The sequence below is a fragment of the Dermochelys coriacea genome, chromosome 10 (assembly GCF_009764565.3).
Source record: "Dermochelys coriacea isolate rDerCor1 chromosome 10, rDerCor1.pri.v4, whole genome shotgun sequence".
In the NCBI taxonomy this organism is placed as follows: Eukaryota; Metazoa; Chordata; order Testudines; family Dermochelyidae; genus Dermochelys; species Dermochelys coriacea.
The window spans coordinates 37,345,701-37,368,947 of NC_050077.1; the positions used below are offsets into that span (position 1 = coordinate 37,345,701).

At 48.6% G+C, this 23,247-nt stretch overlaps 1 protein-coding gene across 1 annotated transcript; it reads left to right on the plus strand.

Annotated features, from left to right (window-relative positions):
- Window positions 1-18,127: 18,127 nt before the first annotated feature.
- On the plus strand, window positions 18,128-22,872 carry LOC119862639 (noggin-2-like). The gene has a single exon (XM_038419667.2). The coding sequence runs from the start codon at window positions 19,463-19,465 to the stop codon at window positions 20,105-20,107; it is 645 nt and encodes a 214-aa protein (XP_038275595.1). The 5' UTR covers window positions 18,128-19,462; the 3' UTR covers window positions 20,108-22,872.
- Window positions 22,873-23,247: the final 375 nt, after the last annotated feature.

A 23,247-nucleotide genomic window follows, 5' to 3' on the forward strand; every position in this document is an offset into this window, starting at 1 on the left:
TTCTATGTCCTAATTCTCGATGTCCCTGCATGTTGTGCAGTGATTTACAACAGTGCAAAGTAGGCATAAAATGCTACCCAGTCTGAACAGTGATGTTCTGCACCCACTCTGCTCTCATGCAGCACACATGCAAACAGCTGCACAAGGTGCCAGGGAACAGAGAATCTCTGAGCCCCGCCATGTACTCGCGAGAACTGCTGGGACTTTTCTCATTGTCCGTGGCTAATGTTCAGGGCTCTGGGAGTGGGAGGATGACTGACAACAGCTGCTGTCTCAGTTTGTTTGTAATCTTATCTTGGATTGGATTTGGGGGATATATTGGTTGCTTAAAAATAAGAAACTGGCTAGGCTTGGGTTCAAACTTAATTGGTAAATCTGGGATTAATGAAATTGCTCTCTCATCCTCCATACACTACTCACCTGATAGATGTCTCTGTCCTCTGGCGGGAGGCAGTACGGTCTAGTGGCTAGAGTGCAGACCCAGGGCAGCAGATGTCAGGTGACTGGGCTTTTTTTTTTCTAGCTTTGCCACTGGCCCACCAGGTGCCCTAGGGCAAATCATTAACCTCTGTGACATGAGGCTAATGATACCCACCCACCTTTGTGAAGGACATTGAAATCTTTGGGTAGAAAGCACTTCACACATGCTGAGTTGGGCAGCGTGTCCTATTGGCGCAAGTGCTGGATTGGGACTCAGGAGAGCTGGGTTGTGTTCCCAGCTCTGGCCTTCTGGGTGGCCTTGGGCAAGTCACTTTACTGTCCTGTGCCTCATTTTCCTCATCAGTATAATGGGGATGATACAGAGGAAGTCAGTATCATCCCCCATTATACTGACTTCCTCTGTAAAGTATTACATAAGAGCTGGGTATTCATATTATTAAGTGGTGTTGCCATTAGGGAGGGAGTCCCACTCATTTAATCCCTCTCAGCTTCCCCACATCCTAGAAAAGGGTAGCCCCTTTGGGTTGGGATCTTGGCTGGTGGCTCAGGGTGCGTCCCAATGCCCTGCCAGGCTGCTCCACTCTGCCTGGTTGCCTTTCTGCAGTACGTTGTGCCTCGTGAGGGCAAGAAGGGGATTCTATAACCTACACGGTGAATTTCTGGGCCTCAGAGGATGCTGTTGTGTTGACATATGGCTGGGATTGTTCAAAAGACCTTACAGAAAATTTGGCAACTAACTCCTGTCGAATTTCAATGGGATTTGGTCACACAATTCCCTTAGGTTCCATTGAGTATCCCAGCCTCTATGTTTATTTCCATACATCTCCATAGTGCTTTATAGCCAAGTAAATGTGGAATCAAATGACGGGCGAAAATGCACACATCGGCATGGCTCTGCTACAAGATACTCATAAGGGTGAAACCTTAGCTCACAAAGGGTCTGAAGTCAGTGGAAAAACAACCGTTAACTTCAGTGGGCTTTGGATCTGGCCCATTGACATGGGGGCTGCATGGAGTTGGGTTGCCTGTCTGCACTGATGAAGACTGGGGCACTGCTCTAAGCCTTGCATTGTCAGAGCATTTCTGAATTGTACCCTCAGTGGGTTAAACAGCTAACACTTGCAGAATACTGGACGGAAGTGCCTGCCAAAGCTTTTGCAGAGTCCAGTTTCACTGGTGCACAGTAGTAAGGCTGGTGAAGAACATGGGGTCAGGCAGGCAGCTGAGGTGTGCACATTTCATTGAAAAGTTTTGTCCTTAGGCAGAACCCGTAGTGTTTTGCTGCCAAGATTGCTATGGAGCCAGCTGGTGGAATTCAGGCACCATAATTGTAAGTTGTATGTAATGTGCAAAGTTCATATTTCAGAATAAAAAGATATCTCCCTAATGAGAAGTGAGGCCCTTCCTATGGGAAAGCTACACATCTTGTCTCTGTTAAATAGCTGTATAAATGCAGGGGATAAGATGCTACCCCAAAAAACTTGACTTGTCATACAGGATGGGATGATGTCTCCTTGCCTGACCTGACTGCAATGCTTCCTTTGTGAGTGGCTGGCTGCTGGTTCAGAGACGGCATGCAAATGGAGCTGCTAGATGGAGGCGATGTAGCAGAAGCAGGCACACCAGCTCCAGCAGGAGGCAGGCTCTCCAGATGCCAATGCTGAGCATCCCACCCACTGCACCAGTGGTCTGCTTTGTTCACTTTATCCCTGGCCTTGCAGCTTGTTTTCAGAGTCTAGGCTCTTCAAGCTGTGGGGTAGCTGAGTTATCAAACCTCCCACAAAAATGAAGGGGAAAAACTGGAAGAGTCCCAGCAGCAACAGAGATTGTGCATTTGTTTGGGTCCCTGCCTAGCTTGATGGGAGAGGCAGCTGCTGACACAGAGATTCCCAATTCACCCATGCACTTGTCCTCCAACTCTTTCTGACCTGCCAAATAGAAGGCCTTGGGCATGACCCTTGCGCTCATGCATGGAGCCTGGCACTTAGGCATTCCTGTGACCTGCTGGGAGGTCAGTCCTCCCACAGAGCCCAGGGATGGAGCAGGAGCTTTCCAGCAATTGCTCCCCATCAGCATCCAACTGTGGTGCCAGAACCAAGAGCAGGGAGCTCAGTGCTTTTTTCCCATATGGGCACCCAGTTAGCGTGACAGAGGAGGGAGCCACCTGATTGGAGCGCACGGGAACCCAGGCAGGCTGGAAACAGAACTGATGGCAACGTAATGGGCAGCAGTGGTAAAAGGCACTGGCCTCCGATAGCTTCACCAGGCTCCTCAGGCACCACCAGCTTCCTCCAGCCCCTGCTTCTGTGAGGTGGGAGAGGGACACCCCAGCCTCCCCCCACATCCTTCTCACTGCTCGGGGGCACCTGACAGTGGGGAGAAGTGACTGCTTGGCACTAGTGAGAAATGTCACTGCTGGAGCTGCATAAGCCTTGGCAGCCATAGCCTCTCTGGGAAGGCAGCCCTCTGGCTGCTGTGTGACCTGCTTTCCTATCAAGGGCTGGGAGGCTATAGCTTCGGCTCTTGATGTGCAAGGAAGTCTCTGGGCTTAACAGAAGCAGACTTATGGCCCTATGCCTGCTCTGGTTTCATGCTGCCACCAGTTCAGTGGCTGATAGGTACTTTGAGCCCAGGACCCCTCTGATGAAGGTGGCGGGGCTACAGCAGCAAGGTAAGCCGGAACCTTACTTGGAAGGGAACTCTTGCAGCATGATTTGACGTGGACATCTTGAAGCTTGGTGGAAGTCTTGGCAGCTGCCCTGTAATGCCTCTGCAGAGGACAGAGTCCAAAGGGCACACATACACAGATTGGTTCCAGTGGCATGCGGGAATAATGCACTCTGGGACATCCTTCTGCACAGACTGCTGGGAGGATGGAGGATTGGCCTCCCAGTTACACAGCAGCTGAGGGGTTCTCTTGTGCATAGCAAAATTGCTACCCAGTTATAGGAGACAACCATCTGGCCTAATAAGGCCACTGACTTAGGGAACTCATGGTTTGCTGCCATGGTTACTAACCAAATATTGGCCATCCTGTGCATGAGTCACAATATAGGCTTTGCCTTGATTATAACCCACTGGTAACTATTTAGTGATGCGGTTGGCTCTCAGCATGGGATGTTTCCCCATACCACATGGCTGGTAATCGGTTAATAACCATTGCAAAAGACAGTGTTTTGCCCCTGCCAGAGGCGTAGGCTGGCATATGGCTGTCTTCTTGAAACAGGTTTGGCAGACTGTTTCTGTTCGTTGCGGGCAAAAATCCCTAACTCTACATGTGTAATTGGTTTGGCTGGTCTCTCCTTTCTCTCTGCTGCCTGAGCAGCAAGATATCCCGGACTGCATAGCCCCATGTGGTGCTGGTGACTCAAGTGTCAAACTGCTGAGGCGTGTAGGAGAGCTTCCCAAATTTTCCCAAAATGCACTGATGCAAACACAGTTTGGCAGTGTGACGGGTTCAGTCACAGAAACTCCCTTGGTACTGTCACTTGATGTGATGAGACTACCTCTGAGCCTGTTTTCTCTGCCAGTTTGTGCCATCAGAACCCTGCCTTGTTGAGCCAGACACACCAGTCTGCTCCAACACAGACCCAGAGTCTGAACCACATGACCCAAAGCTGCAGACTTAACTGAAAACAGCTTAAGAAGTGCTCCTGCCTCCAGCACCCAGACACCCAACTCCCAATGGGATCCAAACCCCAAAGAAATCTGATTTACTCTGTATAAAACTTATACAGGGTAAACTCGTAAATTGTCAGCCCTCTATAACACTGATAGAGAGATATGCACAGCTGTTTGCTCCCCCAGGTATTAATTACTTATTCTCGGTGAGTTAATAAGCAAAAGTGATTTTATTAAGCATAAAAAGTAGGATTTAAGTGGTTCCAGGTAATAACAGACAGAACAAAGTAAGTTACCAAGCAAAATAAAACAAAGCACGCAAGTCTAAGCCTAATGCATTAAGAAACTGATTACAGATAAAATCTCACCCTCAGAGATATTCTAATAAGCTTCTTTCACAGACTGGACTCCTTCCTATTCTGGGCCCAATGCTTTCCCCGGTACAGTTCTTGTTAGCTCCAGCTCAGGTGGTAACTAGGGGATTTCTCATGACTGGAATCTCCTTTGTTCTGTTCCACCCCCTTATATAGCTTTGGCACAAGGTGGGAATCTTTTGTCTCTGAGTCCCCACCCCTCCTTCTGAATGGAAAAGCACCAGGTATAAAATGGATTCCTGTTCCAGGTGACTTGGTCATATGTCCTGTGAGACCCCAAGCCTTCATTCCTCCTGGCCTGACTCACGGGAAGGCTTGCAAGTAAACAGAGCCATTTACAACCAATTGTCCTAGTTGATAGGAGCCATCAAGATTCCAAACCACCATTAATAGCCCACACTTTGCATAATTACAGTAGGACCTCAGAGTTGTATTTTATATTTCTAGTTTCAGATACAAGAATGATACATTTATACAAATAGGATGACCACCCTCAGTAGATTATAAGCTTTGTAATGATACCTTACAAGACACCTTTTGCATGAAGCATATTCCAGTTACATTATATTCACACTCCTTAGCATATTTTCATAAAATCATATGGAGTGCAACATCACAGGCTGCACAGTGAATGTGGACCTGCAAACATGTATGTCTCTAGAGATGCAGACTGGTTAGAGGTAGGAAATCCTGCAGTGGGGAAACAGCTCAAACTGTTTGTGGTAAATGGATCTGATGAGTATGTCATGAATTGACTAGACTCAATCTAGTTACTATTGTGGGCTGCATATGCAGCGCTCTGTGTATTATGTGGGCCACATCCACACAATATATAAATTAACTGTATGGCCCTAAGGATGTTGCATGGGCTGCAGCTGTGTGCTCATTGGGCTGCAATGGGTTGAGAATCACTGGCTAGAGTAACATAGTTTTACCTTGCACTATGGACAGGGCCATAGCATAGAAAGGGCCTTACTTCAGTGGTCCTACATGACCTGAGAACAGAATTTAATTTGTAATTTTTAGTTAAGTGTCTTGAAATTTCATTTGGGTTGTGTGGGTTGTTTATTATTATATTATTAATTTTTTATTTATTTATTTATTTGTGGCCTGCCATAATTCTATTTAAAATCTCAGTGAAAGAAATAATTCTGACTTTGATTTTTTTATTTTTACAACAAATGTTAATGCATTTAGTTAAACCGTTATGGAAATTCCTCCTGCCTGTGTTACTGTGCCCTCTACTAGACATTCTCTCACTGGGAACAACATGATGTATTACTGGTCTCTTGGACCAAGGCCTGTCCAGGGGTTATGATGCTTGCCTGCGGTTTGGAAGCCAAGTGTCAATTTCCTGCTCTGTTGCAGACTTCCTTGGTCGGCAATTCACTAGTCTCTCTGGACCTCAGTTTCCCATCTATAAAAGAGGGATGATAATACTGCCTATCTCATAGGGGTGTTGTGAGGATAAATACATTAAAGATTGTGAGGTTCTCAGCTACTATGATAATGGGGACCAGATTAGCACTTTAGCCGGGTTTTGGTTCATCTACAATATACAGAGATTCCTTGTAGCTATATTGAGCAATGTTTTGCCTTTGCCTAAATGTATTAAACACATAGGGCTAGATTGTGATCTGAGCTATATGCCTGAAGAGGGAAGCAAGAACTTCCCTTACATCCCAGCATGGCCACCAGGTGCACAAGAGGAAGGAGCATTGTATGCCCCTTTACTCCTTTCTCAGAACAGATGGGCAAGTACTGGGTGTGGATTAGATGGGGGGATGGGCAGCACACTGGCTGGCATGGGGGTTGGGATAGGGATAGTAATTTGTTGCTGATATAGGCTAGCAAAAAATTACTTTCCCCCAGGAGCAAGGGAGGAGCAAAATTCTCTGAGCCATGATTCCTTCCCTGGAATGCTCCTGGAGTGGCAAAGCAATGCACCACCCTTAGATTCTTGTGGCACACTCTAGCCCTTTCTATATTACATTTTCAGAAGAAGCTATCCTGAACAGTTCTCCTACCATTTGAATAGTGCTGACCTCAGTCACCTGTGCAACATGGCATGACAATATTGTGTTATATCAACACATGTGAGGAAGGACGTCATGCCAATGTTGGTAGGGAATCTCTTGGTTCCACATTTTTGAAAAGCTGGCAAGAATATGAGGATCTGTTTAGGAACATTCCCTATGTCAGGAGAAGAGAGTTTGCCACCCAATATCTGGGGACTTGATCCAATAGAGCTTACTCGCACAAAATATCCATTAATGTGAATGAATGCCTTAGCATGAGCTAGGCCTGTAACTTCAGGGTGTAATGCAGTGGGCCAATTCTTCTAGGTATTTCCTAAAGAAATAAACCTGTCAAAGGGTAAGATCACCTGCCCTAAAGAGCAGGGCCAGGGTAATCAGTGTGTGCTTTGTGAGTGGTTGCGTGCACACAAAAACATATTTGTGATTAAATGTCTTTTCTTTTTCCTTTTTATCTTGTGGAAAGTTGCTCACAAGGAATTCGACTAAGATCATAAATCTATTAGATATAGGCTATCTAATGGCATGACTTATGGTCATTACTGATGGATTCAGACTAGTAACCGGGAGGTGAAAAGCTTTCATTGCTGCCCCTTGGGGTGTCTAGTCTACAGGCAAAGCCAACCACTACCTTTGTGGAGATAGGAAGAAACCTCCCCCTGGGCACACTACTGCATTAGGAGAATTCAGGACTAGATGGATCCAGGACTAGATGGACCATATATCCAATCCAGTAAAACAGTTGCTAGAACATAAGGAATGGCAAGAAGATTGAAGGCTGGAGAGATATAGGATATGGAAGCAGTGGAGATAATGCAACCAAAATTGGTCTTTGAAAAAACAAAATACAAGTGACTATGGAAGGAATTAACAATAGAAGAAGAGAATGAAATTCAGAATATTAATAGGAATAGTAGGAAACAATGTGCATGTGTCTCTTCAGAGATGCGGGAGGAAAAGCATTCTGGGGAATAGCTTAGTGAGACAAAGGGCAGGAAGGACAGAGGGAGATGGAGAACAGTCCCATGGTGGAGAGTAGTGAAAGACGCAAGGAACTAAAAGGCTAGAAAAATATTTAGCAATGAGGACAAGGAAGTAAGGCAGGGCACAGAGAATAGCCTGGTCTATAGAAAGGGTGTGTATCCAAGGAGAAGGTAAACTCCAGATGGAGCTATTTTTTTTTAAATAAAACTTTCTTTTCCATCAGCCCTTTAGCTGCGAGGACATATTTGAATGTAGACAACATGGGGGAAGTACCATGTGAGATTGAACTGCACTCCCTATTGTGCTGCTGTAGTGGAGTGCCCAGACACCACAGTGGTGTGCTATTGCTATGTTTCTCAGACCACCCCTTTTAAATACCCTTGCTCAGTCCAGCTGGTGGGCCAGCCTTAGAATCAGCTTCATCCTAAGGCATCAGAGAGAAGATTTCCTTCACCAACAGTTCTGCTACTCAAGAGGGAGATAGGACAGTGAATTATTTCACTGTGATGAAGCTTGTAAATACACAATATTTACTTAAGAAGAAAGGCTGATTAAAATACTGTAGTAACAGAAGCACAAATATTTGAAAGGGAGGAAATTCTAAGTCAGGGTTAAAATTTAACCCACTCCCTTGCAAATGTTTGACGCTGAAAATCCATAGTACAGTTTCCACCACAACCTTCACTCTTCTACAATGTCCCCTCCCAACATGTCATATACTTGTGAGTTACCCAAGTATATGATGTAGATATAGTAATGATCTTATGCTGTGATTTCTGTGGGCCTTAATGTGGTGCAGGGATAGCAGTCTCCTTATAGTCTAGTGTCTGAGTCTTATTAGGAGATGAAGAGATGTGGGGAGTGTTACATCTGCTCTGTATTTTCAATGGAGGATGGAGTTGATGGGGTCTCCAGCTGACAGTGTAATGGTGGATCTGAGATAGTGATGTTTCTCCAGTGTATCTGGAGTATAAGAGAGGAGATACAAGGGGTTGTTTTTGGAAACAAGTTAGCAGTCTCAAGGTAGCTAACCACATTTTAAATACCGCTTAGAACCAGCGGTATTTCTGCATTCTGGAGATGCAGTTTAACACCTTGAAACCTGGCTTAGCTGGCCAGCCCTGAATTCCTCCCTCTAGATAAGTTTCTTTAAATTGAGTTAGCTATCTTCCTAATCCAGACAAGGCCTCAATGGGCCGCTGAAGTGGAGGAATGTTCATGTGTAGATTGGTGGTTCATCTGTGGGAGGCAGAGCTGTGTTTGTAATAGAACAGGTGAGTTCTGTGTCCCATGCTGGAGGTGGGAAGAGGCAAGGAGATATCACTGTAGAGTAGTTGGAGGTAAGTGGGTACTTGGATAGGAAGAGCCTGTAAACTGTGAACCAGGTCAGACTTAAGGCTTTCTGTAGTGCCTTTATTCTGAAGCTCCAGACTTCTGAACTCTTTTTTTTTTTTTAACATTTAACTGCAGAGGAATTATTGGGAGTGTACTCTTCTGGTTGGCTTCATTGTTAAGGCTGTATTTTTACCACAAGGTCTGGGAAGTTTTCATGAGAGGTAAGTGTGGTTCTGTGCAGATGTGTAGTACAAGTCATAACCTAGCCCTGTGCATGTTTGATGGTGTTCATATGCTTTAAACATATTGATGACAGCTATATAATATATTTCTACTGGAAAATATACATAACACTAATTAAAACCTTGTGTGCCATGACTAGTCCATTTTCTTTAAAATGAAAATTATGACTTTTGCATTTTTTTGTCAAGTCAAAGAAATGCCTTTTCCATTTTTGCCTTGCTAGGCAATCAGCCTTAATTATCATGCATAAAGAAGGCCTGGAATGTGTAAATATATTGGGGGAGAGGAAGTTTGGCTTGTGTTTTTTTTTTTTTTGTTTTGGTTTTTTTTTATTAACCTTTTAACTTTTAAATGAGATGTATTTAAGTCTGCGGAGCCTGATGAAATTCACCCTAAGTTACTTAAGGAACTAGCTAAAGCAGACTCTGAAATGTTAGTGATTATCTTTGAGAACTCAGGGAATACAGGTGAGGTCCCAGAGGATGGGAGAAGGACATACATAGTCCCTGTCTTTAATTTTAAAAAGGGAGACAAAGAGGACCTGGTGAATATAGACCAGTCAGCCTTATGTCGATACCTGGAAAGATACTGGAACAAATTATTAAACAATCAAACAATAAATAGGGTTTTAAGGAATAGCCAGTGTTGATTTGTCAAGAACAAATCATGCCAAACCAACCTAACTTCCTTCTCTGACAGGTTACTGGCCTAATGCATAGGGGAGAAGCAGTAGATGTGATAGATCTTGATTTTAATAAGACTTGTGACACAGTCCCATGACATTCTCATATGCAAACTAGAGAAATGTGGTCTAGCTGAAATTACTATAGTGACTGGTTGAAAAACCATATGCAAAGAATAGTTATCGATAGTTTGCTGCCAAACTGGAGGGATGTATATGGTGGAGTCCCATAGGGGTCAGTCCTAGGTCTGGTACTATTCAATATTCTCATTAATAACTTGGAAAATGGAGTGGAGAGGATGTTTACAAAATTTGCAGATGACACTGAGCTGGGAGGGGTTGCTAGCCCTGTGGAGGACAGGATTGGAATTCAAAATCACCTTGACAAATTGGAGAATTGGTCTGAAACCAACAAGATGAAATTCAATAAAGACAAGTGCAAAATAGTAAGGAAATAAAAATCAAATGAACAAGCACAAAATGAGGAATAACTGGTGTGACAGGGTCAGGCCAGATGGCTATAGGAAAGTAATAGAAGGCAGATATATTACCCCCAGGCTAAGTAAGTCCCTTTTCCCTGGGTAAGGTAACAGGTAAGGTTCCAGAACAATCAGGAACCTTTTGGAGACAATTAAGACAGGAAATTAGAACACCTGCAGCCAATCAAGAAGCTGCTAGAATCAATTAAGGCAGGCTAATCAGGGCACCTGGGTTTTAAAAAAGGAGCTCACTTCAGTTTGTGGTGCACGTGTGAGGAGCTGGGAGCAAGAGGCACTAGGAGCTGAGACTGAGAACGCAGACTGTTGAAGAACTGAGGTGTACAAGCATTATCAGACACCAGGAGGAAGGTCCTGTGGTGAGGATAAAGAAGGTGTTGGGAGGAGGCCATGGGAAGTAGCCCAGGGAGTTGTAGCTGTCGCACAGCTGTTCCAGGAGGCACTCTAGACAGCTGCATTCCACAGGGCTCTGGGCTGGAACCCGGAGTAGAGGGCGGGTCCGGGTTCCCCCCAAATCCTCCCAACTCCTGGTCAGACACAGGAGGAGTCGACCTGGACTGTGAATTCAGAAAAACGGCCAAGCTGAGGGCTGCCGTGAAGCTCCAAGGTGAGCAAATCTGCCAATAAGCGCAAGACCCACCAAGGTAGCGCAGGAACTTTGTCACAACTGGTGTCGGAAGTGGGATCTGGTGTCCACAGTGCGGTGGAAGAAGGAGGGTGTTTGGAAGGGGGAAAAAAAGGGGGGAAAAAAAAAAAAGGAAGAGGATCTATTTTTATTTTTTCACCACAATGGAGGAGGTAGTGTGGGCACTGATACAAGCCACGGCTGTCCAGCAGGAGGCTACCCGTGTCCAGGCAGCCACCCAACAGGAGGTAGAGCGGCTGCAGCAAGAGACTAATCTCCTGCTGATGGACCAGGCTGCTCAAGACCGGGCTATGTTGCGGGAACTGGTAAACCAGGTAAAGGCCCTTACAGAGCTGAACTGCGGCCATGATGGGACGCAGATCATGTGAGCCAGCAATTGGCTGCAGAAAATGACGCAGGAGGATGATGTAGAGGCATACCTCCTGGCCTTTGAGAGGACAGGCCTGCAGGAGTCTTGGCCCCGAGAACAGTGGTCTGGCATCCTCGCTCCATTCCTGTGTGTGGAGGCCCAGAAGACCTACTATGATTTGCCTGAAGAGGCTGCAGAGGACTGCCCCCAGATGAAAGCAGAGATCCTGGCCAGATCTGGGGTAATGACCGCAGTCCGGGCCCAGTGATATCATGAGTGGAGGTACCAGAAAAACAAAACCCCGCGGTCCCAATTGTATGACCTCATCCATCTCACATGAAAGTGGTTACAAACTGAGTCCCGGAGTCCAGAGGAGATACTAGAGGTTCTGGTCATCGACCAGTACATGAGAGGACTACCACCAGACCTTCGAGCCTGGATAAGCCAGAACTAACCCTCCACCTATGACGAAGTTGTCATGCTGGTAGAAAGGCGAAGGATGGCGAAGGAGCTGACCCGAACAGTTAAGGAAGAAGCACCCCGGGTTAAACTAGCAGCACCAAGCCCTAGAGCTTGGGTGACTGAGCCACCAGGAGAACCCAGGTGGAAAAAGAGAGGGGCTGAAGGCCCACCAGAAGCCACAAAGAGTCGGAGCACTGAGGGGGAAGAGGATCGTGATGTTAGACTACCCAAACCAAGAGACCAGGGAATGCCTAGGGCTCCATACAGATGTTACGCCTGCAGAGAGTGGGGACACATAGCTGCACAGTGTCCCAATGCCGAGGAACCTATGCAGTGTACCTTGGGAACTGGGCAGACCCATGCTCCATAATCCGCCTTGTGGGAGTCTCACTAACCCCACATATGTACACTAGACCAGTGAAGCTATATGGGATAGAGACCACAGCACTGGTTGATTCGGGGAGTGTTATCACGCTTGTCTTGGGGAAGTTCGTGAAGTGTAGTCAGCTGCTGTGTCTTATGGACAAGCTCCCTACGGCCCCATGCCAGATATGCAGCGGCATACCTGGATGATGTGATTATTCACACCTCTGACTAGGAAACGCACTTAGAAAAGGCTGGCCTCACAGACAACCCAGCCAAATGTGCTATAGGGCTAACCGAGGCTAAATACCTTGGCTACATTGTAGGAAGGGGCATGGTCAAGCCCCAACTAAACAAACTAGAGGCTATCCAAAATTTGCTCCGGAAGAAACGGAAAAAGCAAGTCCGGGCATTCCTGGATGTGGTGGGGTACTACCGATGATTTATTCCCCATTTTGCTACCAGAGCGAGTCCCCTGACAGACCTAATAAAAGCCCGGGGTTCAGACATGGTGAAGTGGACGGATGTCGCAGAGAAAGCATTCATGGATCTACAGACAGCCCTCTGCAGTAACCCCGTGCTTATAGCCCTAGACTGCAACAAAGAATTCATTTTACAAACAGATGCATCTGAAGTAGGACTGGGAGCTGTCCTATCGCAGATGGTCAAAGATGAAGAACACCCAACCCTCTACCTCAGCAGGAAACTCCTCCCGAGAGAGCAAAAGTATGCCGTGGTTGAAAGAGAGTGCGTACCTGTGAAATGGGTCATGGTAACACTACATTATTATCTTCTGGGACAACAGTTTACCCTTGTGACTGACCATGCACCCCTCCAGTGGATGCAGCAAAATAAAGAGAAGAACGCAAGGGTGACTAGATGGTTCCTGTCCCTACAAATTTTCCAATTCATCATACAACAATGGATCGGAAGTCACCATGGCAATGCAGATGGCTTGTCACGAGTACACTGCCTGACGTCCCAAGTTGCTAAACCCCGTGCTGTTGAGCAGAGGGAGGGGATATGTGACAGGGTCGGGCTAGATGGCTACAGGAGAGTAATTTTTTTTTATTATCATCCATCACAAGTCACCTGGGTGGTGTAGGACAGTAATAGAAGGCAGATATATTTGCCCCAGGCTAAGTAGGTCCCTTTTCCCTGGGTAAGGGAACAGGGAAAGTTCCAGAACAATCAGGAACCTTCTGGAGACAATTAAGACAGGCTGATTAGAACACCTGCAGTCAATCAAGAAGCTGCTAGAATCAATTAAGGCAGGCTAATCAGGGCACCTGGGTTTTAAAAAAGGAGCTCACTTTAGTTTGTGGTGCACATGTGAGGAGCTGGGAGCAAGAGGCACTAGGAGCTGAGACTGAGAACGCAGACTGTTGGAAGACTGAGGAGTACAAGCATTATCAGACACCAGGAGGAAGGTCCTGTGGTGAGGATAAAGAAGGTGTTGGGAGGAGACCATGGGGAAGTAGCCCAGGGAGTTGTAGCTGTCGCACAGCTGTTCCAGGAGGCACTCTAGACAGCTGCATTCCACAGGGCTCTGGGCTGGAACCCGGAGTAGAGGGCGGGCCTGGGTTCCCCCCAAATCCTCCCAACTCCTGGTCAGACACAGGAGGAGTCGACATGGACTGTGAATTCAGAAAAACGGCCAAGCTGAGGGCTGCTGTGAAGCTCCAAGGTGAGCAAATCTGCTAATAAGCGCAAGATCCACCAAGGTAGCGCAGGAACTTTGTCACACTGGTTAGGCAGCAGTACTTCTGGAAAAGATCTGGGGGTTAGAGTGGATCACAAACTGAATATGAGTCAACAGTGTGATGCTAACAATATAAAAAGGCTAATATTCTGGGGTGTATTAACAGGAGTGTCATATATAAGACACAGGTGGCAATTGTCCAGTTCTACTTGTAATTGATAAGGACTCAGCTGGAGTACTGGGTCCAGTTCTGGACATCACACTTTAGGAAGGATGTGAACAAACCGAGAGACTCCAAAGGAGAGCAACCAAAATGGTAAAAGGGTTAGAAACCCGACCTCTGAGGAAAGGTTACAAAAACTGGGCATGTTTAGCCTTGAGGAAAAAAAAGACAGGGGGTGGGAGGAGTTGGACCCACCTGATAACTACCTTTAAATCTGTTACGGGCTGTTATAAAAAGGATGGGGATTGATTGTTCTCCACGTCCACTGAAGGTAGGAGAAGTAGTAATGGCTTAATCTGCAGCTATGGAGATTTAGGTTCGATATTAGGAAAATGTTCTACCTGTAGGAATAGTTAAGCACTGGAACAGGCTTCCAAGGAAGGTTGTGGAATCCCTGTCATTGGAGGTTTTTAAGAACAGGACAGATAAATGCCTCTCGGGGATGGTTTAGGTTTACTTGATTCTTCCTCAGCACAGGGGAGCTAGACTAGATGAGTGGTTTTCAACCAGGGGTCTGGGGTCCCCTGGGGGGCTGTGAGCAAGTTTCAGGGGGTCTGCCAAGCAGGGACAGTGTTAGACTCGCTACATCCCAGGGCAGAAAGCCAAAGCACCACAGTGCAGGACTGCGGCCCTGAGCCCTGCCACCCGGGGCTGAAGCGAAGCCTGGGTAACTTAGTTTTGCTGTGCCCCCTGTGCCATGGGACCCCAGGCAATTGCTCTGCTTGTTATCCCTTAATGCTTGGAGGATTGGCCCTGCTTTGAGCAGGGGGTTGGACTAGATGACCTCCTGAGGTCTCTTCCAACCCTGAGATTCTATGATTCTATGAATGCTGGCCCTGGCTTTTATATGCAGAAAAATAGTTGTTGTGGCACAGCTGGGCCATGGAGCATTTATAGCATGTTGGCGGGTTCTCAGAAAGAAAAAGGTTGAGAGCCCCTGGAATAGATGACCTCTCGAAGTCCCTTTCAGCCCCACATTTCTATGATTCTATGTTATTTTAATTACTGTAGTTGGAAAATGCTAGAAGCCAGATCCTCAACTGGTGTAAGTCTGTGTCTCTCCACTGATGTCAACGGGCCTATTTTGATTTACACCAGCTAAGGATCTGTCCCAGTATCTAAAGACCTTATTTAAAACATTCTTCCATTATATAATTTGACATTATCTTGAATGAAGAGTAGAAGTGAAAAAGAAATGGGAAATGCCCTTTTTATTTGTTTGTCAGATGCATCTTGCATCTAGCCATCTGTGATCAGGTTACATCCTGCATGGGGCCCACAAATGTCCTGCTGACTGGGGCACTCTGGTTTCCTGAAGGTGCATGGTGAGAATTGGCCTCACTAGTACACCCCATTTCCTTACTTGCCCTGCTTTGGCCCCACTGGGCGACTGGTTACATCATGCCTTTTGAGGGAGTGACGGGCACGGGCAAGAATGTTCTTTCATACTGTCAGCACGGAGAAGCCAGCTGTGTGTCCAATTTTTGGACCACATTCAATGCTGATGTCAGTGGAGAGCAATGCAGAGGTTAAGGAGGTGAGAAGGGCTTGGGTTTTTTACTATGTTAACATACACCAGCCCTCATGCTCCAACCCCCTGAGCCTACAAGGTTGTGGGTACATGTCTCAGATGAGGGGCTTTTATACTTAGCCTCCTCCCATATTGAAAGGGGGGAAGGAAATAGCATGACATTCCAACTGCCTTAACCCAGCTTTACTTTAAGCCAGGAGGTTCCAGGGGGGAAGAGGTGTTTCTCTTAAACTGTAGTGATGCTCTGTCCTGTCCTCGTGTGCTGCAGATCCATAGATTCCCACAAATACAGGACGTTCAGTTGTGGAGTAAGACACTCCTTGGAGGTTATGTTCCAGCAACCGTGCACTGGGATTTTGTGCAAGGAAGAATGGGAAGTCACAGTCTGGTCAAAAACTCACTACACTTAGCACATTTTAGTTTTGTGCATAGTGATAAAAAGGCTTTGAAGGGGATATGGGCTGCCATGGAGCAGCACAGCAGTTCTGGAGAGGGAAAGGAACAGAATTAGCACTGATGACATTTGAGATTCCATCTGGCTCAGAGCTGCTCCTCCTCAAGAATCTCTGTCCACCCCTTTCACATGTGGCAGAGGCTGAGAATGGCAACCAAAAACATTATGTTGCTAAAAAAACTTCTGCTTCAAACCCTGGGCCATGCCCACCTGACATGCTCACAACTGGTAGAATGGCCCTGCGAAGGCCATATGTATGGGAACCCAAGTCAATGCACATGCACATTTTCTCTTGTCCTGTGTTTATTGCTTTTTAGCAAGAGAAACAAAAGTGGGATCCATGTTCTATGCAGAAAGAAGCAGCATGGCCCTGCACTGGCTGTGGCTCTCAGCTACATCTGAGATGTTTCATTAGTCTGGACCACTTCTTAAGATCTAGTCTTGGACACTTCTGTCAATAACCTTCTCACCCCAATCCCTTGCATTCCCTGCAGCTGCTGTAGCACTTGGCTACTTGAAAAAGCAATATTAGGAGATAAGCTGAAAACAAAATCACTAGAACGATGGGTGGTGAGGCTGTTACATCTCCCTAGTTGTATCTGATCTATTTCCTGTCCTCTGGGGCAGGACATTACAATCCTTGGTACCAATCTCCCTTCATCATCTGTAACTTCCACTGCTCTACTATCTCCAGGTTCCTCTGTAGTTTGCTTCTATCTGCTTGTAGGTTTGCCCTTCCTCCAATTTTGGAGTCATCCACAAATGTGGTCCTGCTTGAAATGTACTCTAAAGAAACGCAGGATTTTTTTTTCATTTAGTCCCTCAAAAGAATCTCTAGGACACTGAAAGAAACTCATCCTACACTACAAGAGACATCACTGCCTGAAGACTGACAGATGGTTCAACACTGCACCTTCCTGAAGTGGCAAGTGCCACAGCCTGAGAACCACTGAACTCAATGATCTAGTTCCCCGGTCAAGTTGGAGCTGTTAAGCGGTACAGTTAAGACACCTGTTGGGCAAAACCCGGTGGAGTTGTCCTTTATCAGGAAGTGTGGGTTGGGGGGATATCAGATAGAAAGTTCTGTGACATTGCAAGGAAAGAAACCAACTTTCTGTATGGTTTAAATGTCTGCACAAACTGTAGGAACACTCCCTTGGGTGTGGGATAATGTGCAGTGTTTCAGAGTAGCAGCCGTGTTAGTCTGTATTCGCAAAAAGAAAAGGAGTACTTGTGGCACCTTAGAGACTAACAAATTTATTAGAGCATAAGCTTTCGTGAGCTACAGCTCACTTCATCGGATGCATGTGCATGTGCAGTGTTTGTGTCATCTAGTTGTCTAAACACTATGGACAAAATTCTGCTCCTGTTAAATGTTTGATTCTCTTTAAGTGAATGGACTTGCTCCAGATTTACACTGGTGAAATTGAGAGCAGACTTTTGGTCCCATGTGCCCACCCGAAGCAGAGCTTACTGCTATCCCATGCAGCGGTCACTTCCCCAGAGCAGCGTAAGGCACTAAGTTGTCTGTCCAAAGGCGACCTCATTCAGGGCTGGCCTTCTAATTTGCAGGGTGGAAGAGGGGGTGTGGTGGGGGGAAATCATGCCATGTTTGCTTGCTTCTCTTCTGGTTCTGATGCTGGAAGGGGTTAGGGATCTGGCTTGTAATACTCCTGTGGCCCCGCTGGCAGAGAGGGAGAGCTAGGTCCAGTGCATGATGAGCCCTCCAAAAAGAGCGGGGTCACAATCGACCATTGCTTGGCTGGCCCTGATCTCTGTGCAAATCAGCAGTGTGTGAGAAGCACCAGGTTCCCCTGCTTTCCAAAACAAGTGCCTGCAGCAGCTCCCAGTGGTCGCTCAGCAGCCTCTGCAGCATTATCTGACACCTCTGTTTTCGTGTTAACCCTTGCAGGGCTCTCCAGCACATCGAATGTTCCCGGGAGGGCCATGCAGCCAGACGCAAGCTCGGCCAGCGGAGACCTAGCTAGGCCCGGCAGAGGTGCCATATATTGCGCTGACGGGTCCATCTTTGAGCCGCTGCAAGCTCCGGTAGCAGGGAAAGGGTTGAGAGCGGGTGGCGGGCGGGGCATTAGGACCCAGCGGGCCCCCCGGCGCAGGCGGGGGGCTGTCACTCAGGGAGCGTGGGGAAAGTGACAGCGGTGGGCAGTTCCAGCTGACACCTCGCGCCGGCGAGGGGGATATTTAATTTGGGCTCGCGCGGGGCGCTCGGCAGAGCGCGGCGGCCGGGCAGCAGCTGGGCAGCGCAGAGCGGAGCGGGCACGTGGGTCCCTGCCCTCCGCAGGGCACAGCAGCCGCAGGCAGGCGGGCCAAGGGAGCCGGGCTGCCAGGGCCCCAGGGTCGGGGTCCAGGCAGGGCTCCTCCGCCGGGACCGCCCGCGCAGCCTGCAGACCCCCCCCCCACACCCAGGCGTGGATGCGCTGCCCGCGGCTCCCTCCCAGGGCGCGGAGCGGGCGTTGAAGTGACCGAGGCACCCCGCAGACGGGCGGCGGAATGGGCAGCTCCTCTGCAGCCTGGGCTCGCTGAGGGCTGGGGCTCGCCACGGGCTGTTCGCAGAGCAGGGGGTTCTCTGCCCCCTGTGCACAGCCCCTTCCGAGAGCTGCTGTTTCATGCCACCCGCGCTGCCCTCGCCGGGCAGGGAGCCCCCGAGGACGGCGCCGGGTCCCTAGTGCGCAGCGTGGAGCACCAGCCTGCGTCCTGCCCGGGCCGGGGCAGCGGGGGATTTACAGCCCGGAGCCGGGCGCGGACCTGTTGTGGGCGGGAGAGCGACTCGCTAGGAGGATGAGCCCGGGGAGGACCCTCGGGGGCTAAGTCCAGCTTCCCGCACCCCGGCGCCCCGATCCCGGAGCTGCCCGGCGCAAGGCGAACCCAGCCATGGGGCCGAGCTCATCGCCGCTCGCCCGGCGCTGCGTGTCCGCCTGAGGCAGCGGCCTGCTCGGATCGCAGGGCGGGGAAGGGAAAAGTGGGGAGACCCCCCCCCCAGCCCGAGCTGCAGCTGTTAGTGCGTGTGCAGGACTCTCCCCTCCCCCTCGCTGCCGCCGGCCGGACCCTGTGCCCGGCTCCCCGTCTATAAAGAGGGGTTTATTCTTGGGCTCCAGTCTCACGCCAAACCCTGTCCCAGCGTCTAGACAAGCTGTCGTGGCTCTAAGTCCAGCTGTCACCATGGGGATGGAGCCGGGGCTGCTGTGAATCTTGCGGAGCCAGACAGAGCGGAGGGAGGGAGCGAGCCGCGGAGGGGGAAGACGCCGTGGCCCTTCGGCAGGCTGCTCGGCGGGGCGCAGGGCTGCTCGCCCGGCTGCGGCAGCGGGGAGCCGCCGATGCTGAGTCCCAGCAGCCCCGGGGGAGCTATTTAAAGCGACGGGCCTCGCTGGACTTTGTCTCGGCCTATTTATGACTCCCCTGGACTTGGCAAGGGGCAGCGCGGGGCAGTAGCGAGAGCTCGGAAACCATCCCGGGGCGAGTCCCGGCCGCCGCCCGGGGCCTGCCTGCGCCGGCGGGAGCATGAAGGGGCCGCAGACTCTCCTGCTCTGGGCCGGCTGGCTGCTGCTGCAACGCGGCTCCGGCCAGCCCTACCTCCGCCTCCGGCCCTCCCCGAGCGACAACCTGCCCGTCAAGGACATCCTGGAGCACCCGGACCCCGAGTACGACCCCAAGGAGCAGGACCTGGACGAGCGGACGCTGAGGAAGAAGCTGGGCAGCAGCTTCGACCCCGCCTTCATGTCGGTGGCCGCCCCGGCGCCGGGGAACCTCTCCAGCCCGGCGCCCCCGCCCAGGCTCCGGGGCTCGGCGCCGCTGCCCGGCGAGCTGAAGAAGCTGGAGCTGGGCGAGAGCCCCTCGGGGGCCCGCATGAAGCTGGGCAAGAAGGCCCGGAGGAAGTTCCTGCAGTGGCTGTGGGCCTACACCCACTGCCCTGTGCGCTACACCTGGAAGGACCTGGGCGTCCGCTTCTGGCCGCGCTTCATCAAGGAGGGCAGCTGCTTCGCCGAGAAGTCCTGCTCCTTCCCCGAGGGCATGTACTGCAAGCCGGCCAAGTCGGTGCCCAAGACCTTTCTGCGCTGGTACTGTCAGGGGTGGTCCAGGCAGAAGTACTGCACCTGGATCCCGGTCCAGTACCCGCTGATCTCGGAGTGCAAGTGCTCCTGCTAAGACGGGCTGGGGAGCCGCTTCCGCCGCGCTGGGCGTGCCCCGTGCCAGGCTCCTGGATAGACTCACCGGGATCCCAACTGCAGCGAGGGGGGCGGTCTCCATTGCCCTGGATCCCAACCCCGTTGCTTGAGGATCTCAGAGGATCGGTGCACCAGGAGGCATCATCCAGCCCAGTACCTAGCTGTCTCTCGCAGTGCAGCTCGTCCCCCTTCCCCTCCATCCCACCGCGCCCCTGAGACTGAAAGGACACACACAAAGATGGACACACGCTCACAAGAGGATCTGTTTGTGCGTTTCTCTCCCCTTATTACACCCATTGCACTGTTTTTGACTTATTTTATTTTAAATGGGAAAAGCAAAACTGAAAGGAACTGCAGTGCAGGCCAGAGGCAAAGCTAAGCACTACAATCAGATGTTTATTTTTATACATATATAGCGTTCTAACAAAACAAAACAGAGAGAGAGGGGGGGGAGTTACCAGTCTTGTAAATATAGAGATTTTTAAAAGAAGGGGAAAATTGCAGCTGTTTATTATTATTTTATTATTAATTATTATTATTATTTTATTATTATTTTAAAGACATAGGACCACATTTTAAATCCATCCCACTAAAATCTGAGTACTTCCCTGCAAAAGGGAAGGGGGAAATTTCCAGTCAAGATGATTCAACAAAAAACCAACACAGAAGCCCTGGAAGATGTTAATTTCTATTTGCTGTACTTTTGTCTTCTTCAGATGTTTCAACTAATCTGCAAAGTTCTCTACATTTTTTAAAAGAGTTTACTGGTTAATTACACAGGAGATTTTTTTTAAAGTAAAAAGTTATGAAAGAGTGGAGTCTGTTTTGTTGGTTTTGGAATACATATAGTAAGGTAGAGATGTTAAAAGAAATTTTCTGTGTACAGTTTATTTATTTTTAATGTTTGTGTATAAAAAACCTAGAGATGCCAGAAAATATTGGAAATGTTTACTTGAATATTCCTTTAAAAACATATCAGTGTAAATATGAACTATGACTGATCAAAACATTTTTAGCAATAAACCCTATCTCTGAAGAAACAATTCTTGATGCACTACAGAGTTCTGGGAAAGGAGATTATGGTACTAGGTTTCTTGGGGCCAGATCCTGAGCTGGTGTAGCTCAGTATCGCTCCACTGAAGTCAAGAGACTTGCACCATTTTACACTGGTTGAGGATCAGGCTCTGTTTTTATTTAAATTCACCTGGTGGGGAGATGGAGAGGGATAAATGGCTGATACAGGTAAAGGGATAAAATAATTGAAATGTTTTGGAAAGGGAGCAATTGTCTAGTATCTAGTCTAGTATCTGCATGAGTTTTTCTTCTTTCTTCACTGTGCCTTGTCAGGGTCTCTCTCTCTTACTGTGTCACTAGGATTCTGAGTTTCAGATTTCTCAGATTCTCAGTGGTGGAGGAAGGGGTAGAGGTTATCGCCTGAGCCATTAAAATGCCTGGCAAAATTCAAAAGCCCATGTGTTAGAGCAAATGTTGTAGCTGTTGCTAGTGATTAGCAGGGGAGGGAAGGAATGGGGGTTGTTCAGGGCTGGGGCCTTAGAGGAATAACCTGAGTGGGGTGGGAACTGGGAATTCTCTCCCCAGTGGAATGTGTCATTTGCTATTGAGTCAGGAGGAGGAGGAGGAGGAGCATTCTTGGGGGACTGACCAGCAGAGGTGCTGAGTGCCTTCAGCTCCCACTGAAATCACCATTTGGCCTGATCCTCCCAGAGAGTGTGCAGCATGCCCTATTCTCCCTCAGATAGTGCTCAGCTCCTTGTAGGACATCAGCCTCCAGATGGCGGGCTGCGGGGGGAAGGATGTTGGCATGATCCTGTGAGATGCTCAAGTGAGTGGAAGTTGAAGGAGCTCAGCACTTTGCAAAGTTGGGCCCTGAGAACCACTCCTGCTCTCATTGAAGTCAATGGGAGTTCTGCCATTGGGACAGGATCAGGCCCTAACAGGGCTGCCACATTGGAAGAGGGGGAAAAAAGCAAAAGGGAAAAGTTGGTGGCAGGATCTGGATTGCAACTTTGTGCATGGAGTAGTCTGCAGATAGTGATGGTGACAGAGGCATTTTTCCCAGTTGTTTGAAATACTTGTCATCCCAGGACATAAAGTACATTGCAAAGACCAAAAAAGCAGCTCTTTGGAAAACTCTTGGTCAGTGAGGAGTAAAACTCCCTCGTGCAGCCATGTCAGCGGTGTGTGGAGATGCTGACAGTGAACTCCAGCAAAGGCAGGGAAAACCTCTGATCACCATCCATTTGAGCAAAGTGCATTGGGATGGTGGGCAAATGGCAGCAGGCCTGAGTCACATTGAAGTCAGTGGAAAGACTCCCAGGAACTTCTGTGGGGTTTGGATCAGGCCCATCAAGCTTTATAGAAACCACCTCCAGCCAATGCCTGGTGGGGATAGAGCGCCCGCCAAGCTCCTGTGGGGCCAACGCGACTCGTGGAGGGACTGGATTCAGATTGTAATAAAACACAGGCCAAACTTGGAATAGGTGCAAACTGCTGCAGAAAGGAAAGTGTGTTTACAAGGGGATAATGATTTTAGCACTTGACATCTTCCAGGAGCCGTGTAAACTATAATTCACTCATGGGAGGGGAAACAGGTTGGCCTTCCCCTGTCTCCCTCCACCCCCAATATCCAGTCTCTTTCAAGGGGACAGAAAAATAACACTTCTAGTGCAACTTGCAAAACATAAGGGGTGTTTGGGAAAAGAATGGGTCAGCTCATCTTGCAAGAAGAACGACATCTGTGGTGTGGACACCAAACATCTGTAGGAGGCCTTTTGCTGGGGCGGGGGGGGGGGGTATTCTGGGAAAATATTTTGGACATAATCCCAACAGTATCTGGTGTGTTGGGATTTGGTTACAAATGGCCCTTTAACATCTTAGTGTGTTTTGTTCTGCAGTTTCCAGGGATATGCAGAGACCCTACTTTGTGCTAACCTGAGAAATAAACCATTCCCCAGACTTAGTGGCTGAATTTAATTGTGGGGGGAGGGGAAAGGGGGTGATTTGTGTGTGTGTCCTAATTGCAGAGGAAAAAAACAGTCTAAAAGCCTCCATGCTGTGCAACTGGAGGGGCTGTCTCAGTCCCGAGATCAGGAACATACT

What these genes read in the sequence shown, in the direction of transcription:
- LOC119862639 (XM_038419667.2), top strand. Translation starts at nt 19,463, where the DNA reads ATGAAGGGGCCGCAGACTCTCCTGCTCTGGGCCGGCTGGCTGCTGCTG.